Genomic DNA, 19,605 nt, shown 5'->3' with positions numbered 1-19,605 from the left:
TAAAAATCTTGGATTAAAAAGAGACTCTTCAGAAGTGAGTCAAAATGTTGATGAGAAACAAATTCAAGGTGACAAAAGAGGCAAAAATGATGATGTGGAAAATGGCCATGTTGGCATAACTATCTCAGAGTCACTGTGGACCACAAGTTGAATATGAATATGCAAAACAGCAATGAAGACAAAGATGTCGTGTTCGGATGTGCTAGAGAGAATACGGCAGATCTGTTGAAGTTCTGTACCTTGAAGACTGTCTCTTTGCCAGAGCTCTGTGCAGACCCAGGATGGTATAATAACAGTGGTTAAACACAACCAGACAGGTCTGTCTTTCATTGGGCTGGAAAGACCTGCCTGACTTGGAACTCTGCCTTTACCATGACGGGCACAGTTCAGAAGGCAGATCCTGGTTAAAGGGATTCTGAAAAGGAGGACAGCTTTCGTGAGGCATCAAGGCAGCCTCTCAAACACAGGACCCCCAAATACAGCAGCAAATGTTGGGTGAACCTCAATCCGCCTCTGTTTATATGCGAGGAGTGAAATAAAATTTTCATTCTTTGTTTCTTTCCTGGAATAAAATATCAGGTGCTGGGGAAGAGCTGAGGACAGCCCAATTTGCCAGATTGCTTTAAAGGTCAGAAATGGAAAATTAAGGATTAAATGGAGATGGATTTTGCGTCAGTGGGAGTGATAAACAGGCCTTCTGTATTTTGCGCCGTTGCCTCTAGCACGAGGATGTCGACAAATATCACTGAGAATGTCACCTCTGATGTGCCGGTGTGGCCTCCTGGGGAGCTGCGTTCAGGACACGAGGGCTGGCAGGAGAGACCCTGAATGAGGAGGGCCACCTGTGACAGGCACAGATGGGGCCGATTCCAAACGACCTTAAAGACCTCAGGGACACAGAAGGTGATGAGGTGTCGGGGAGGGCACCTGTACACACTCCCTACCCACACGTCACATGCCAGGGAGGTGTGCTGAGGACAAGGATGGCTGTGGGGAGATCCGAGCAAGCTGGGGATTTTCACTGAGAAGGAAAACAAGTTTCACTGACAATTTCCATCCTCCATCACCTGCCACCTCAGGGTCCCCAGGTCACCAAATGACTGTCAGGATTGGGTTTTCTCACACTGGGTCTCCTTGGCAGGTATAAATGGGCTTATCAATACCTTAAAACACTTGCTCTGTTTGCTGTCTCTTCGGCAACATCACTCACCTTGAGAAAAGTTCCTGCCGAGCATGACTGACCTATCAGAGGACTTGACAAATTATCCAAAGCTAGTTAGATGATAAGCGGACCCAGGAGGAAACCAGAAATCAGACAGCTTCCTGATTTATTCCGCAAGGAAGCAGAAAGGCAAGAAGGATTCAGAGTGTGTGGCCAGGGTGACAGCACAGCCTGAACACCCCATGATGAGTGCTGACTGCCCCTCGTGGCTCCTCTACCCTCAGCGACAGATGGAGGCCAGTCGTCTGCCTAGAGCTTCTCAATCGCGCCTTCCTCCCTCCAGGGACAGGTGATGCGATGGGTGTTGGAAGAAAGAGCAAAAGGTTCTCGTGTTTATGTTGACCTGGATATCAATTTCGTTCGGATCCTCTTCATCCTCTGCTGGCAGGCCGGGCAGGCTTCCCCTGGGCCTGCTTCTCTTGGAGAACATTAGCACCGTTCAGGATCAGGATTCGTTGTCACTGAAAAACAGAACAATAGTGTATTTTCAAGGAGCTGCGCGATGAGCTGGCCGCTTGGCTCTAGCGGTGACTCAGGAGAGCATCAACAGTCAGGGAGCCCACTGCGGCCAGAGCACCGTTTCCAAGACAGAGCTCAGTTTGAATTGTATGTTTGATCCCTGAGGAGGAAATCTAGGAAAGCCAAGAAATAACCCCAAACTCTTGTTCCATTGTCCCTCCCCAGGCTGACATGGGGAGAACCAGATGGAGCTGGGGTTCCCCCATCCCATTCTCTAGGAATAAATGCCAAAGTACTGTTTTTTGTTTGTTTGTTTGTTTGTCTTTTTTTTTTTTTTTTTAAAAAGGAGTTTCTGTAGTGGGCAGAGGAATCGAATCCGACCAGTGTCCATGAGGTTTCAGGTTTGATCCCTGGCCTTACTCAGTGGGTTAATGATCTGGCGTTGCCACGAGCTGTGGTGTAAGTCACAGACATGGCTTGGATCTGGCATTGCTGTGGCTGTGGTGTAGGCCGGCAGCTGTAGCTCTAATTAGACTCCGAACATGGGAACCTCCATATGCCGCGGGTGCAGCCCTAAAAAGGCAAAAAGACAAAACAATAAAATTACATTAAAAGACATTCCTAAGTAACAAGTTCCTACTGGATAGGGCAAGTCGCTCTACTCAATATCCTGTGATAAACCATAATGAAAAAAAAAACATGTATATATAATTGAGTCACTTTGATATACAGCAGAAAATAACACAACATTGTAAATCCACTATATTTCAATGAAATTTAAAAAGGGAAAAAACATGAAAACATTCTTTATCTGAAGAGCAGACGTAACAACCCATTTCACTTAGTTCACCATGAACAGCTCTTAAACTGAGCAAAGAGGCTTCATTTCTTGAACACTGGGTGGTAGCAAGATAATATTTGTAAGATCCAGGCGGTCCTCTCTACAGAGCCTGTTTCTGAATCACATGTTTTCCTTTTGTGGCCTTATCTTGGCATTCAGCTACTCGGCGCAGACTGAAATGCAAGGCTGCCGAGCAATGAGCACCATCCTGCTTTTGTCCACTACACTGATCTGTGCCCAGCAGTTATTATGACAGAAGTGATTTTTAAAGTTAATTATTATAAAACTGATCCGTATTCTTTGTTGAAAACATAGGAAATACGGAAAAGCAAAACAAAAATACTAACAATCTCACTATAGTTAATGTTTTTGGTATTTATTCCTCTACATTTTTTTTTCCATGATAATGATATATACTCATTTTGTACAATATGGTTTTTGTTTTTTGTTTTTTGTTTTTTTTTTCATTTTAGGGCCACATGTATGGCATATGGAAATTCCCAGGCTAGGGGTCAAATCAGAGCTGCAGGTGCTGGCCTGTGCCACAGCCATAGCAACACAGGATCCAACCAAGCCTTGTCTACACCTCAGCTCACAGCAATGCTGGATCCCTGTCACTGAGCAAGGCCAGGGATCAAACCTACATCCTCGTGGACACCAGTGGGGTTCATTATCACTGAGCCACAGTGGGTATTTCCCAAAATGGAATCTTATTACACATATTGTGCTGTAATCTGCTTTTCTCATTGTCATTCATATAGAGACGTCTTTTCTGGCTAATAAATATACCATATCTTTTTAGTGGCTAGAGCGCATATCATTGTTTTACTAGACCAAAAAAATTTTTTAAGTCATATCCTATTGTTAAACATTTAGGTTATTTCCAGTTTTTAATTTTCATTTTTTAAAAATTGCTACATCTGGGAGTTCCCGTTGTAGTGCAGTGGAAATGAATCCAATTAGTACCCATGAGGAAGCGGGTTCCATCCTTGGCTTTGCTCAGTGGGTTAAAGATCCGGTGTTGCTGTGAGCTGTGGTGTAGGTCACAGACTTGGCTCAGATCTGGTGTTGCTGTGGCTGTGGTGTAGGCTGGCAGCTGTAGCTCCAATTCGACCCCTAGCCTGGGAACGTCCACATGCCATACCTGTGGCCCTAAAAAGACCAAAAAAAAAAAAAAAAAAGAAAAAAATTGCTACATCTTTGCAGTTTTCAAGTTGTTACCTCTGCATAGATATCTAGAAGAGGACTTGCTAGGTTAAAATGTATGCAGTTTCAAAGCTGGACTAGTCCATTGTCAAATTACCCCCTTTCCTAGAAATTTCATGCAATTTGCCTTCTCCCAACACTTTCCTTTAGGGAACTACCCTTTCCCTGATAGTCTCTCTACTACTAGATGTTATTGTTTTCAGTGTAAATTCAATAGGTAAAAATAATATAATATTTACCGTAACTTGTTCTTGGGTTACTTTTTTTTGTTACTAAGAAGACTTAAGTGTTTTTTTTTTTTCAAAGCTCTGTTGGTAATTTTAATTTCTTCTTTTGCTGAATTGCTTATTAATATTCTTTGCTCATGTGGGGCAATTCTATTTGTTATTGATTTGTGTATAAATAATATTTTTTTTTCCTTTTTAGGGCCGTGCCTGCAGCATAGGAAGTTCCCAGGCTAGAAGTCAAATCGGAACTGCAGCCAGTGGTCTACACCACAGCCACAGAAACTTGGGATCCGAGCCACATCTTCAACCTATGCTGCACCTTGGGGCAAAGTGGGGTACTTAGCCCACTGAGCAAGACCAAGAATCAAACCCACATCCTCATGGATACTAGGCAGGTTCTTAACCTGCCAAGCCACAATGGGAACTCCAGTCATTTTTTGTTCATCATACATATTGCATATACTTTCCCCCAGTTTGTCATTTTTCCTACTAATTTTATTTACTGTGGGTTTTTTCTTTATTTTATTTTATTTTTATTGTGCTTTTTAGAACAGAAAATTTGAGAGTCGTTTGTTTTGGCCACCCTTGTGGCATATGGAAGTTCCTGGGCCAGGGATTGAACCTGAGCCACAGTAGTGACAATGCTGATTCCTTACCCATTAGGCAACCAGGGAGCTCCAATCTGAAGTCTATTTTGATCATCAGTGTAAAGTTCTAAATTTTCCCTTCAAAATTAGTCGGTTGTCCTAAGACTGAATAATCCACTTGCTATGAACTGCTACTTTTATAATACAGTAAATGTTTATGTACACTTGAAGCTGTTTTGAATATTCTACACAATTCCACTTCTTCTTCTTTGGTTCCGGGTGCACACTTTTAATTATTGGAGCACGTTCCCTGTAAATCCACCCCCACATGCACACAATTGATCTTTTTCCTTCTTTTAGAATTATCCTGGCTATTTGTGCACAATTATTCTTCCAGATGAAATGTTCCTTGGGATCTTTAAGAGACTGAGTTGAATTTAATGAATTAAAAAATTTTACACTGTTCAGTCCTTCACTGAGGAACAGCACGTTCTCTCTCCGTTTGCTGAAATCTTTTATGTCCCTCAATAAAAATGTGAGCAATTTCTTTTTATATTACCCCATACATTTTTGGTTCGAGTTTATGCCTGGGTATTTCTCTTCTCAGACTGCTTTGATGGCAGAGCCAATGCTGGCATGTGCTAATGGTGCCTTTTTAGTTTGTTTTAATTTTTTTATTTTAGTGTGTTTTTCTTCACAGGCACCCTGTACTTTTTTATTTATTTTTTTTATTAAAGTATAGTTAATTTACAACATTGGGCCAATTTCTGCTGTGCAGAAAAGTGACCCAGTCATACACACATTCTTTTCTTATATTATCTTCCATCCTGGTCTATCCCAGGAGACTGGATATATAGTTCCCTGTGCTATACAGTAGGATCTCATTGCTTATCCATTCTAAATGTAATCATTTGCATATACCAACCCCAAACTCCCGGTCCATCCCACTCTGCCCCACTAATGGTGGTTTTTTTAGCACAAAGTCAGGACTCAGCTTACTTTCTCACTGTGTGACCTTGAGCAAATTAACCTCTCTTAACCCAAATTTTCTGTCCTCATTTCATCTGCAAAACATACATAATGATACCATGTACCTTAGAGGGTTGCTAGAAAGAATAAATGTAAAATGTAGGTAGAGCACTAGGCACAGGCCTGACCTACAGACACAAGAACATATGTTCTTATTTGGCAGATTTTATACTAGCAAATACTCATAAAACACGGCCTTTAACATGGCTTCAAATATCCAAAGGCTGGAGTTCCCATCATGGCTCAGTGGTTAACAAACCCAACTAGTATCCAGGAGGATGTAGGTTCAATCCCTGGCCTCGCTCAGTGGGTTAAGGATCCAGCATTGCCATGGCTCTGGCGTAGGCCAGCAGCTGCAGCTCTGATTAGACCCTTAGCCTGGGAACTTCCATATGCTTTTGTCTAAAAAGACAAAACAAACAAAAAAACCACCAACTATCCAAAGAAATCATCTTCCAAAACATGCTTTCAATATCTGAGGAAAATGTACTTTAATGTGGCTTGTTTGGAACACTCTACCAGCATTTTGAAGGCTTAGTGTGTGAGTGCCCACCAACCAGAACCCATGCATTTAAAGCACCAATAAGGAGTTCCTGTTGTGGCTCGGTGGTAACAAACCTGACAAGCATCCATGAGGACAGGGGTTCAATCCCTGGCCTCGCTCAGTGGCTCAGTGGGTTAAGGATCCAGCATTGTTGTGAGCTGTGCTGTAGGTCACAGACATGGCCTGGATCCCACATTGCTGTGGCTGTGGTTGTGGCCAGCAGATGCAGCTCTGATTCAACCCCTAGGCTGGGAACTTCCATATATGTGTGGCCTTGAAAAGCCAAAAAAAAAAAAAAAAAAGGAAGTAAATTGTACAATCAAGTAAGTTATGAAAAAAATAATTCCTCCTGATCTTTATACATTAAAAATAATAATAATAATAATTGGAGTTCCTGTCATGGTGCAGTGGAAACGAATCCGTCTAGGAACTACGAGGTTGCAGGTTCGATGCCTGGCCTTGCTCAGTGGGTTAAGGATCCAACGTTGCTGTGGCTGTGGTGTAGGCCAGCAGCTACAGCTCCGATCAGACCCCTAGCCTGGAAACCTCCATATGCCGAGGGTGTGGCCCTTAAAAGATAAAAAGCCAAAACAAAAACCAAAACCAAAGAAAAAAAAAATCATAATTATAAAAACAAAATAAAGCACCAATGAGCACAGGACCTCGTTCCTGGTACTTAGTGCATATAGCTGAGGTCCTTCTAGATCTGTGCACTGACAAGGCGGCAGGCCCGCCACAGCAGAGATGTCCCAGTGTAGGGGACAAGTTGCCTCAGCTGTGGCACATCAGGTCCTTCCTAGTGTTGCAACTCTCACAGGCAACTGTCACTGGCTGTGAGATGGCCATCAGGCCTGTGAGCCAGTCAGCAACCTGGGATCAGGCCCCCTACCCGCCCCCAAGCCTGGAGCCATTATCCCCTCTCACTCTCATTCCATTATTTAGTTAGACGTGTTCTCTGCCATCTTTGTGGCTATTTATCTCTGATCTCTGAGAAACGATCAAGTCAGCTAAGACGTTTTCAGCTCTGGCAAATCCTAGAGTTCCCTGTTAAAAATACCTTGGCAAACTGCACAGACTTGCAGCAAATAAAATAAATCAGCTCGCTTCAAACCTCTATTGCTTGCCTCAATGTTAATTCGTACGGTTTTAGTAACTTATCTATGACAGTGGCATTAGTGAGTTTCCTCGAAGTATTGTAGAGATATTTTAAGAATGTGGGACAACTCTCCCCAAAGCTGTATAGTAACAGACCTACAAACTATAAAAACAAATTGAATGGATTAAAAAGCATCATTTTAAAGAAAGTGTCTAATCAGAATGCTCCCGGTTAAATGAGGAGGTGCAATTCCAACAGCTCGTTTCATAACCTCCCCTTGGCTGTAGTCAGCATCAGATAAGCCCTCTTTGTCCCTCTGACTGGTTTATCTTTTAACAATCCTTCTTTATGACCACAGCTAATGCTGCCTGTCTCTGAAGAAGCAAGAAACCTCTGCTAAACCTTTCTTGTGTCATGATGCTCCGTAACTGGGTTGGGGGGCGGAGGGAGGGCAGAGTTCAGGTTAGCACAAAGTCACGTGACAGTTAGATCACGCTCTCTTCCTGTTCATCAATATAATGTCCTTTATCCTTCCCGTAAGAGGCCTGGCCCCGGGTGGAATTATAGAGACGAGCATCTGGCTAACATCAGAGCCAGGCCTAGAATTGATCCAAGACACATAGATCATGCCCAGGGTATAGACATCATCTGGGCCACTCTTCAAGCAATGCTGTGGTCTCTTGAATTTAGTATATCTCTCACTGGCCACACACAAACACACACACACACACACACACACACACTGGCACGTTAACAATCTCATTTGAGGATTGCAGGATTATAAACTGCAATCTAGTGCCCATACTACTTAGTTCAGGTCTGAGGGAAATCCGTTGGCACTTAATATTTAATACTTGTTGACTTTTAAAGGGCTTGAGGGACTAGAGAGAAAACGAGGATAGAAACTCATAATGTCATAGCGGCCACAGAGATTTACTTGAGTGGAGAGGCCAAAACAGTTCACACAAAACTGCTGTTTTCTTGCAGTTCATGTCTGCACTGAATGACAGACACATCGGCCACCTCTATAGATAAGCCTCATGGGGGCTGGCTTTCTTGCTGCTGAGTGTTCTTAAAAATCTCTGACTTGTCTTTTCATTTATGGAATATCTCTTTTCTTTGAATGAATTAATAAAAGAAAATGAACATGCAATTTGAAAAGAGACTCTTCTCTAGGTTGAGCTTCATCATAAACTTGCTGTACTGGAGTTCCCATTGTGGCTCAGTAGTAATGAATCCAACTAGTATCTGAGAGGACATGGGTTCGATCCCTGGCCTCCCTCAGTGGTTAAGGATCCGGAGTTGCCATGAATTGTGGTGTAGGTTGCAGATGCAGCTTGGATCGCTTCTTGCTGTGGCTGTGGTGTAGGCCAGCAGCTGTAGCTCCGATTCGACCTCTAGCCTGGGAACTTCCATATGCTGCAGGTGTGGCCCTAAACACACACACACATGCACACGAAAACTAATGTAGCATAAAGCAACTTTCTGAATAGGTGAAGGCCTTTTGCCTTATAGGCAGAAATAGGCCAGCCCTTGTTTTAAAGACCAGCCTCTTGGTATTTTAAAAATATGATTTCTAAGACTCTTTTACCACCATACAATTCTCCAAGGTTAAGTTTCTTCTATGTTGCCAGTAATTTCAAAGAACGAGAGGCAGCGATATAAAAACCACTGACATTTCACATCTTTTGAGGGTGCCTGTCAGAGATACAGTAATAAGATATTTATAAGGTTTGGCTGGGCATCTGAGCCCTACACTGAACACACGTAGTGATTCGTTTTTAGGTAGAAGTGCAAGGAAAATATTCCTTTGTCATGTCCTTCACGATGCTCCACCGGCATTTTTTTCTTTGATCCATTTGTTCATATCTGATTTCTCATTTAAATAGGCTCGACTCTTTTCTGAACCAGTGATGAGTTTTAACATGCAAATACCTGCAGAGATAACCACGATGGACATCTATAATAAGATGTAGATTTCTGCATTGGAGAGGAGGTAAGATTGTAGTGGCCTGACTTTTTGGGTAAGGTTTAGGGGAGGAAGCAGAACAAGGGCCCCCATCATTGTTCCTGCAATGCTTGGGCTTCAGGAACTGCTTATGACAAGTGACTGCACTCTGGACATATTTAAGGTGACAGGCACACAATCTTTGGTTGACACGGAGGGAGAGAAGGTGGAGAGTATTTATTTATCCTGCTGTGAAAGTTTATTCTGTTTATTCTGACACCACGTCATACCTCAGTTACAGGCTCAGTCAAGTTCCCTGCTCGCTGGTCATCTCTGAGTCACCCTGACAACAATTCAGTGCCCCCACCTCCAATCTCAGCAGTGCTCTGTGGAATAAGCCTTCCACTTGCTGAATCATCACTCCTATTTCCTGCCAACACATCCCACGTCCTGACCAAAGGATCCTCTGATCAAAAACACCCAAACAGGAGTTCCCTTTGTGGCTGGGCAGTAATGAGCCCAACTAGTATTCATGAGAACGTAGGTTCAATCCCTGGCCTCCCTCGGTGGGTTAAGGATCTGGCATTGCCATGAGCTGTGGTGTAGGTCACAGACGGGGCTCGAATTCAGTGCTCCTGTGGCTATGATATAGGCCAGCAGCTGCAGCTCCTATTTGACCCCTAGCCTGGGAAGTTCCATAAGCCAAGGTGCGGCCCTTAAAAAAAAAAAAAAAAAAAAAACCCAAACATGGTAATTTCCATCCTCTCAAAAGATGAAGTTGAAACAAGATCACGAAATGCTAAAGGAGGCCCAGTGCACTAAAATCCTCTATCGAGCAGGGCCACCTAGTGGTAGAATGGAATATGAGGTTTTAAATTCTCATTTAATTTCTCTACTTTAAGAATACAATCCAGGTGAAGTTATCTTCTGGATTTTTTGTTTGTCCGTTTGTTTTTTGTTTGTCTTCTTTTAGACCCACACTCAAGGCATATGTCAATTTTCAGACTAGCGGTGGAATTGGAGCTGTAGCTGCTGGCCTACACCACAGCCACTGCAACACCAGATCCTTTACCCACTGAGTGACGCCAGGGATTGAACCTGAGTCCTCATGGATACTAGTCGGGTTTGTTACCGCGGAGTCACAGCGGGAGCTCCCAGCCTTCATTTTTCTCATTTGTGTTGAGTTACCCCTTTGGGATCATCATCTCCACCTGTTTTCCTTACCAAGCATTTATTCATCCAACATAAACAAAACTAGGGTTTGTTATAATCAGAAAGCTTTATGACTAATACAGAAGCCGACTCAACAGTGTCCCTTTAGAACGGTAAGAAAATGTCGGTACTAATTTCCTTCTAAAGATAAAGAGTCACTGGGATATTTACTTTGTTCCTTTCTATTTTCTGTAACTCATACTCCCATTTCTCCACACCAATATTCACCCATGTAAACTGTCACGTAAAATCCATCAGTAGAGGAGTTCCCATCGTGGCGCAGTGGTTAATGAATCCGACTGGGAACCATGAGGTTGCGGGTTTGATCCCTGGCCTCACTCAGTGGCTGAAGGATCCTGTGTTGCCCTGAGCAGTGGTGTGGGTCACAGACGAGGCTTGGATCCCGCGTTGCTATGGCTCTGGTGTAGGCCGGTGGCTCCAGCTCCAATTAGACCCCTAGCCTGGGAACCTCCATATGCTGCGGGAAGCGGCCCTAGAAAAGGCAAAAAGACACAAAACAAAACAAACAAACAAAAATCCATCTGTAGAGAAGGTGAGCAAAAGTCTGAGACTGTGATTGCCCTTCCCCCCACACACACTCACATAGAATCTGTGATAGAAATTAGAAGTACCTTGGGCTGTTGTGGTTTGGCTCCTTTTCTTCCTCTAAAGTAGGTAAACCTTCATAGTCAGCTAGGGCAGAATAAAAGCACATTCATTGTTAGTCACGGAAAGTCTGTGTTTTATCCACAAAACTCACGCAGTTAAGCATCTCACTTCGCTGACCTGTAGGGTTACTTGTGCAGAAATGGCCTCACCAGGGAGCTCCAGGGGTTAAGAGATGAATGATAGCAAGGCTCTTGCAATGGAAAAAGCACTAACAGCCCAGCTGCAAGACTTCAACGTGCCTCTGGCCCCGCTGGAAAGGGCATGATTGATCACTGCTTGGTTACCCAGTCCCTGGAGAACCCCACTGTGGCTCCAAAGGCCGGAATCCTCAAGGGTCAGGGTAGACGCTGGAATAAAACTGCTTCACCCGAGGTCTCGATGTGCACCCGGGGGCACGATGGAAAGAAGCAGGTAACGTGGGGGAAAAGTGACCTTCTTAAAGTCATCAGAATCCTCTCTTAGGACACTGCTGCTGTTTTTAAAGGGGGGTGGGGTGGGGAGGGGAGGGCGGTCCACTGGCTCTATGTGTCAAAACAACTCTCTGGGAGTTCCCGTCGTGGCTTAGCAGTAACAAACCTGACTAGTATCCATGAGGACGAGGGTTCTATCCCTGGCCTTGCTCAGTGGGTTAAAGGATCCCAAGTTACTGTGCCTGTGGTGTAGGCCAGCAGCTACAACTCTGATTGCTCTGACTGGACCCCTAGCCTGGAATTTCCATATGCTGCAGATGTGGCCCTAAAAAGACCAAAAAAAAAAAAAAACACCTCTGCTTTAGTTGTTGAATAGAATAGAAATGCTTTTGCCATTTTCTGTTTGACGGGATCATGGTTTTGTCTTACGATGATCTCAGAAGGAAATACACCGGAATACTAAGAGGGATTGTCTCTGGGTGGTGGAAACTTTTTTTTCCCTTATTCAACCCTTTTGTTTGTTTGTTTGTTTGTTTGTTTTTGCATTTTCCAGATTCTACTGCGGATGTATATTACTTTTATAAACTAAAAATGAATCTACTTTAAGGATTATCTCAAAGACCCACCCCTACCCTCAAATGCTTTTCAGAGCCATTCTTTCCTCAATATTGGACTACAAAAAACTGTTCAAGACAGTTAAGTGATTTTAAGCTTTTGGAAAGCTCATCTAGGATGAGCCTCTGGTTCAAAAATTCTAATAACAAGTATCTGGATTTGAGAACTCCATTGTAGATTGTTGAATCAGACAGACCCCAGAGTATTTTTTTAAAGATAATTTTTTGTCTTTTTTTTTTTTTTTTTTTTTAGGGCTACACCCATGGCATATAGAAGTTCCCAGGCCAGGGTTCAAACTGGAGCTGCAGCTGCTGGCCTACACCACAGCCACAGCAACGCAGCGTCCAAGCCTTGTCTAAGACCAATACCACGGCCTCAGCAATGTGGGATCCTGAACTCACTGAGTGAGACCAGGGATTGAACCTGTGTCCTCATGGATACTAGTCGGGTTCATTACCACTGAGCCATGACTGGAACTCCCAAGATAAATGTTACTATGATAACATAAATAGTGGATTGTATTAACATGAGCATTAAAATAGTTTATTGATTTTTTTAAAGGAATTAAAAATAGAAAAACAAGCTATCATTTTTAAGTCCAAATATTGATTCAGTGAAAAGTTAGGAACATATACTACAATTGCTCCCAGATATCAATCAGGAATTAAGTTATAATTGGCCATTTATGTCAGTCTCTATTAGCATCCAACAGAACTTCCTGCAATGACAGGAATGTTCCTGATTTGTGCTGTATGATTTAGTAGCTGTTAGCCACAGGTGGCTACTGAGCCCTCACATTTGGCTAGAGTGATTAAAGAACAGCATTTTAAATTTTATTTAATTTTAAAATTGTAAGTTAGACACATATGGCTAGTGTCTATTAGTGGAGATGGATGTAAACTATTTTGATAAAGTTTTTCATCTATATCCTGGTTAAAATCACAGCTGTCTAAATTCTATGCTCTATCAGGTGCTAACTTATTCCATACTGTTTGGTCTCAGATTTCCTGGCTTGAGAAAAAGACCGTTTTCTTCCTGAGAAAGACCATCTGAAAAACTGTGCAAAAATACAAACAAGTGGTGACAACTGAGGCAATAATTGAACCACATGTTCAGGATGGTCAGATCCCAGCTTGCCCCCTGCATGTGCCAGAGATGCTGGGTGGGCTCACAGTGACCTGCCCCAGGATTTATGGCATAGTTACAAAGCCGGGCAGCTGGACAGCAGAGAATAATCAACTGTAGGTTATTCCACATCACATACCATTTCTATTCATGCTGTTCATCCACTTATCAAGCTCTTCCATTTCTATTTCCATAACAGAGGGTGTGTCTTCCTCAAAAATAGGCCTAGAGAGAGAAAGCACAATGCTTGTGGGGAAAAAAAAAAAGCAAACCAAACCAGCATGTATGATGTGCTGAATTTCGTTTGAAGAGTGCCTAGAACTTTGACCGTAAGGGAGATGAACTTGACTCGGGGCGGGGCTGGGTGGGGGGGCAGGAATGGGGCTGAGGGGTTGCCCTATTGAAGGGGACCAAACTCTAATAGGAAAAAGGGCAAAGGAAAATAAACCTTCACCCATGACTGATCCAAAAGTCCAAGGCACACAGCATAGGCCAAGAGGGAGCTCAGGGCTCTGCTCCCCTGAAGGTACCGACCCTGAGCTGGCAAGTCTCCTTGGGGTGTTGCCACATTTAGTGTTTTAGCCTTGCTCAATTTCACTTCCCTTCCTTTGGGGGTTTTTAATCAGGGCTCCAGGTCAGGCGATATCAGTCAACAGGCTTCTTTCATCACCTCGCCCTTCCATTCCCAGGCTTTTCTGCCTTGAGGAAATGGAGCCCTTGCACTCAGAAACCCATCGCCCTCCCTCGAGGGGGCTCAGGGAGCACCACTGGGTGAGGAAGCCCCAGGTTCATAGATGGACTTGGGGAAGGGGGACCACCAGCTCTGATGGTGCAGAGGAAGCCAGCCTAGTGTTCAAACAAAGAAGGGCGGGAGCCGGAGGTGGAGGTGGTGTTGACATCACCCAGGCCACTCCTCAGGTGGCATATCTCTCTCTGTATTGCTCTCTATGTCTCTGTCTCTCTGTCTCTCTATCTCTCGGTCTCTATCTTTCTGTCTGTCTGTCTCTGTCTCTTTTGGCTCTGTCTCTGTCTCTCTCTGTCTCTCCCTGTCTGTCTCTGTCTCTCTGTCTCTCTCTGTTTCTTTGTCTCTCTATCTCTATCTCTGTCTCTTTGTTTCTCTGTCTCTCTCTCTGTCTCTCTGTTTCTATCTCTGTCTCTCTTGGTCTCTCCATCTCTGTCTCTCGCTATCTCTCTGACTCCCTTTCTCTGTCTCTCTCTCTCTCTGTTTCTCTGTCTCTGTCTCTCTCCTCCATTCTTCTTCTTGCCCCCACCACACTTTGCTTCTCAACATGCAAAGCATAGGCTTCTACCAGGGTTTCCCTCCCTTAATACCAGCGAAAATCTCCTCCCTGGGGATAAAATTTTTATCAGAATAAATGAAGCGATGTCCTTGAAATATGCCCAAGGTCAGAAGACCAGCTGTACACCTGGAATTGGTAGAGGCCAGAAAAATGTTCCTTTCTGAACAGGGGACCCTCTCTTGCTCTCAGATCTCCCCGGGGTGGTGTGTGTGTTTGTGTGTGGGGCGGGGGGCGGGGGGGGTAGACTCCAGCGCATCCTCCTGGATGTCAAAGCCAAACTCCCAAAGAGCTGGCTCTCTGCACACTCCCCTGACCTCCTCTTCCACCCTGAGCTGGATCCGACGTGGTGGGGAACTTACACTTTCATGTTTTCACTTGCCAGTTCATCTAAAAGAGAGTCAGTATAAAAGCATGTTAGCATCCATTGTACCAACTTTTTATTACCACAACAACTGAAAACCTCTTTATTTTCTACAGCCTCTGCAAGAAGAGGAAATGACTTCAGGTAGATGATGTGTTTAAAGGAGCAAGAATTAACCTCTAAATCAAAGACGCGAGGACTGCCATATTGACGCGAGGGCCCATCCAGGAAATCTGTTCTTTTTAGACCAGGTGAATCTCCGCGGAGGCCGCTCACTGCACAGTGGAGTTCCATCCCCCAGGACTTTCCATCCAAACGAAGAGGAAACCAGTGGTCAGGGGAGAAAGGAGAGGTCAACGAGAGGGCTTGTTCACGGGCCCCCAGATGGCCCAGTTCAAACCTCTGCTGTCTCATCTTGGGACACACGGGACCAAACGCTGTGACACTGTCCCTTGGTCCCAAGTAGGATGTGGGGGGGCGGGGGCCAGGGCCGGCTGCGGGGAACTCTTGTCTCATCCTTCACACCTTTCCGGCCTCAGTGAAATCCAACTCCCCCTAAAACCCAGTTCCCCCATCGAGCTTAGGATGAATCTCTCCATCCCAAACTTCCTTCCCTTTCTTGTCCTCTCTGACCTCCATCCTGTGCTAACCAGACACGAATCCACCAGAGTTGAGTAACTACAATCACGGTTGTTGTGAACATTGTTGATGCACTAACATTTTGGGTGTAGAAACCATCAGTAATGCACAAACTCACGTTGTTTCTCCAGGGCAAGGTGAGCTCACAGGCACCCCCAGCCCAGCCCAGCCCAGCCCAGCCCAGCCCTGGGTCACCTTGCCACAGAACTGCAAACCAGGGCTCCCCAAACCACGGTGAAGAAATGTCACAGAAATGTCAGGAGCCCTTGATTAATCCCAGCCCCTTTGTTCTTTTCCTTTAACAACACCCCTGATTCAAAGACCCCGGTGGAGTGGCTCTGAAGCTTGCCATGCCCCTTGCTGGGCGCTCTGCAAGAAACCTTTACTTTGCTGCCAACTCCCCACCACCGAAACCTGGCTTCCTGTGTGGCGGACAACACAGGAGCCCTTCGTCCTGTTACATCAGCTTTTCCTCTTTCCTCAGAGACGCTTCCCTGACCCCCCCCCCCCCGCCCCATCCGAAGCAGGGCCCATCTCTCTTGTTCTTTCCAAGCTCAGCTCCTTGCTTGCTTGCTCCTTCATAGCATCTGCCACACTTCATCATTGAGCAGTTCCTCTGTTCAATTCTCTTTTTTTTTTTTTTGCTTTTTGGGGCCACACCTGAAGCATATGGAAGTTCCCAGGGCAGGGGTCAAATCGGAGCTGCTGCTGCTGGCCTACACCACAGCCACGGCAATGCCAGACCTGAGCCACATCTGCAACCTACCACAGCTTATGGCAATGCCAGATCCTTAACCCGCTGAGCGAGCCGGGCCAGGGATCAAACCCACATCCTGATGGATACTAATTGGGTTCATTTCCACTGCGCCACAATGGGAACTCCATGTTCAATTCTCTTTTGTCTGTCTCTCCCACTAGACGTAGTTCCCCAAGCCCTGCGATCCATCTGCCTTGTTCATTGTGACATACCCACCTCCCCATCCAGCTTGCACAGTCCCCAATAACACTGTGTAAATATTTATGGAATAAATGAACAAGTCTTCATCTGCATTGTCCAGCCCTGGGGTTCAATTCATGTTCGAGGTTTTGGGTTTAGCATTCTCAGAATACAGAAACTTCCAACAAGCCTGCTTTTTGTTGCTGTTAATTGAGATGAGTCAGGTAACAGTTTTGCAGAATGACTCCAAAGCTGAGCAGACCCCAGATGAACATGTGGCAAGGATCAGAGCTCAGGGCCCTAGCTCAAGCTCTGTTTTGTCTGGCAGGGAAACCAAAGCGCCCAGAGAAACGAGGCAGTGATGGCCTATGAGTGGATACCATGGCCCCACTGCACATTTTAGGATGTGGAAACCACATAGCAACAAACACTTTGTAGGGATCCACTGAATAGTCAGATTGACCTGATCCTTGGCCATCAGAAGCCTCCTTTGTCTGAAGGGCAGAAAGGCAGGTCCCCAGCGAGGGAACACAACCAGCAGGCACCTGGAATAGAGTTCCTGGCAGCCCAGAGCCACTGTAATTTCCTGTGGCTTGGCATGCTTTAACAGCACTGCTCATCCAGGAAGGCTGGGCACTGCTGCCAGTTTCATGCCATCACTGCTTCCCTTCCAGTGGCTGTGGGCTACCTCCTCAAGCCCCACTCCACCCCTGAAGCTGAAGCTTCCTGCAGATACCTGACTCCTCAGGGCACCCAGACTGGGGAAAGGGGAGAGTGTTCACCTTCCTTTACTTACAGACATTCATTTTTCATCTAAAAACTGACCGGCTATTTCCTTAAGGGATTTTACTCTAAATAAAGCCCCTATACAACCAAACCTCCCTTACAGGTGACCCATAGAAATCCTGTTTTGTCATTCCAGCCTTCTCCTCTCCTTCTTTCCCTGTTTAATAACCCCTTCCTAAATTCTCACTAAACAAATGGCCCCACAGCCCCAGGGTGGATTTATCTTGCTAATCTGGGTGCTGTCAGGCTTCCCGGAGAGCAAAAGCTAGCCCTGCATGCAGAGGATGGAGAAGTTTAAAAGCCCATTACACAAGTGCTCCACATGTGAAGCTCTTGTAATCAGTATTCACACAGAGCAAAAAGCCTCCTGCGGCCTCGGCTCCCCTGCTCCACCGCCCTTACCCCTGCCCCGCCGCCATGGCAACCGGACAACATCTGGGAGAGCGCAATGCCGCCGCGCAGCACTAAACCCGGAGCGAGACCAATTACTTGTCCTCTTCGATCCCGCCCTGCCCGCTCCATTCCACCTGCCTTGTCTCTTCATTAATAGCCACCTCCTCGCTCTGCACCAGGAGGCAGAGGCAACTCTCACACAACCCTCCGCCTGCCCTTGACGCCCTCTTCCCTCCCCCAGCCCTGCCAGTTCCTGTCCTGCTCCTCCTCAGTTCCCACGTTACACCCACTTAGCCTGACGAGGCCCCCCCTCCAGGCTCCCCTCCTCCGTGCTACAGATGGTGGAACTGCGCGGCAGGGGATGGGGCGGGAGCCCAGCAGGAGACCTGCTGGCTTATCAGGTTTCTCTGCCGAAGAATGAGCCAGAGTGGAGACACAGCCCAGCCAGGTGTCCTGGAGACACAGCCTGTTTAAAGGGATGCTTCCCTGCCAGCTGTTTCCCCTGCAGCTCTTTCAGAGAGATGGCAGTCCATCAGACACCTGATACCTGTTAAAGAATAACTGCAGATGTGAGCCTCCAAGCCTGGGGAGAATGACAGAGTTCAAGTCACTCTACAGCCTTCCTTTTTCCTGGATGTGGAATGGACAGGCCTAAAGGAAAATGTGAATTTCCAAGCAGGTGAAGTGTTCTTTCTACACATGTGGGCCAAGTGCTCCCCAGTTGTCGAATTTAAAGACATTTCCTGGTGTGGAAGAATATTACTGATCGATAATATCCAGGCCCTGCCACAAGACACTCCTCTGGGAACTTTCCAAGAAAGATGCTGGCCTGACCCAGTATGACAGTTTTATTTTCCTGGGAAAAATATTTAAATCAAATTCCGTTTATTTAAATACTCTCCCTCTCTCTTGCCTTTTAGGGCCACACAGGCTGCATATGGAAGTTCTCAGGCTAGGGGTCCAATCGGAGCTGCAGCTGCCAGACTACACCACAGCCACAGCAACATGGGATCCAAGTCACATCAGTGACCTACACCACAGCTCACAGCATCGCTGGATCCTTAACCCACTGAGCGAGGCCAGGGATGGAACGCTCCTCCTCTTGGCCACTGCTCAGGTTCATTACCACTGAGCCAGGATGGGAACTCTTTAAATATTCTCTTTCTATTGACTTGCTTTATCATGTTAAATATGAGTGAGCAAACTTCAAAGGACAGTGGTTGTGAACCTTTTAGTTGTCAATTTGTCTGAAGAGAGATTTGTGTGTTAATCAGTTAAGCATCTGTATCTGTATCAAAGGAGTGGCTAGCAACAGAAAATATTCACAGAAAGATTTCTTTACCAAGCGCTTTGGTGATTAGCAATGGCTTTGAAATTCTAAGTTTTCCATTTGTGATTTCTTAAAGTGAGGCATATTTAAGTTAAAAGCAATGTGCTAATCTGTATTAAGGGAAGTGGGTGAGGTGATTTTTACTGAATTAGTACTCTGTTTAAAAAGTTCTAAAATTCTCTCATCAGCTCATTCCTTTGACAAATGTGTATTGAGCAGCTAATGTGGGTGTTGGGTTAGGCACTCTGTGAGATAAAAAGGATAAGGAGTTCCCTGGTGGCCTGACTGTTAAGGATCCGGCATTATTATTGCTGTGGTGCAGGTTCAATCCCTGGCCCAGGAACTTCCAAATGCCCAGGGCAGGATAACAACAACAAAAGGATAATAATAATTAGCTAACACAGAAAATATACTGGGTACTGTTTTCTCCAAGTGCTTAACATTGATGAATCCACTTGTCATAACAACTCTATAAGGTAGGTACTGAATTTGCCGATTTTACAGATGAGGAGCCATAGATCACAAAGTTAGGAAAGGCAAAAGCCAACTAGGCAGAGCATACCAGAGTCTTTCCTCACAACCTTCCTGCCATGCAATTGGATAAGAGAAATAAGCCAAGTTCATGGTTCTCATGGTCCTTAAAGGGAACATAACCTCGTAAGAAAAAG

The 19,605-nt window shown here is 45.2% G+C and overlaps 1 protein-coding gene across 2 annotated transcripts in view; it reads right to left on the bottom strand.

Annotated features, from left to right (window-relative positions):
- Nucleotides 1-1,311: 1,311 nt before the first annotated feature.
- TMEM154 (transmembrane protein 154) overlaps nucleotides 1,312-19,605 on the bottom strand; it is a 40,349-nt gene continuing 22,055 nt past the window's right edge. The window contains exons 4-7 of one of the 2 annotated variants that reach the window (XM_047798654.1): nucleotides 14,851-14,878; nucleotides 13,330-13,415; nucleotides 11,004-11,064; nucleotides 1,312-1,683 (exon numbers count right to left, since the gene is read on the bottom strand). In XM_047798654.1, the coding sequence (XP_047654610.1) occupies nucleotides 1,668-1,683; nucleotides 11,004-11,064; nucleotides 13,330-13,415; nucleotides 14,851-14,878 (191 nt within the window). In that variant the 3' untranslated portion in view covers nucleotides 1,312-1,667. Of the gene's footprint in view, nucleotides 1,684-11,003; nucleotides 11,065-13,329; nucleotides 13,416-14,850; nucleotides 14,879-14,911; nucleotides 15,156-19,605 lie in introns of those variants that run through there. The other variant, XM_047798655.1, reaches the window with a different exon arrangement.

Source organism: Phacochoerus africanus, chromosome 10, assembly GCF_016906955.1.
Source record: "Phacochoerus africanus isolate WHEZ1 chromosome 10, ROS_Pafr_v1, whole genome shotgun sequence".
NCBI lineage: Eukaryota > Metazoa > Chordata > Mammalia > Artiodactyla > Suidae > Phacochoerus > Phacochoerus africanus.
This window is presented reverse-complemented; position numbering and strand designations above follow the sequence as displayed.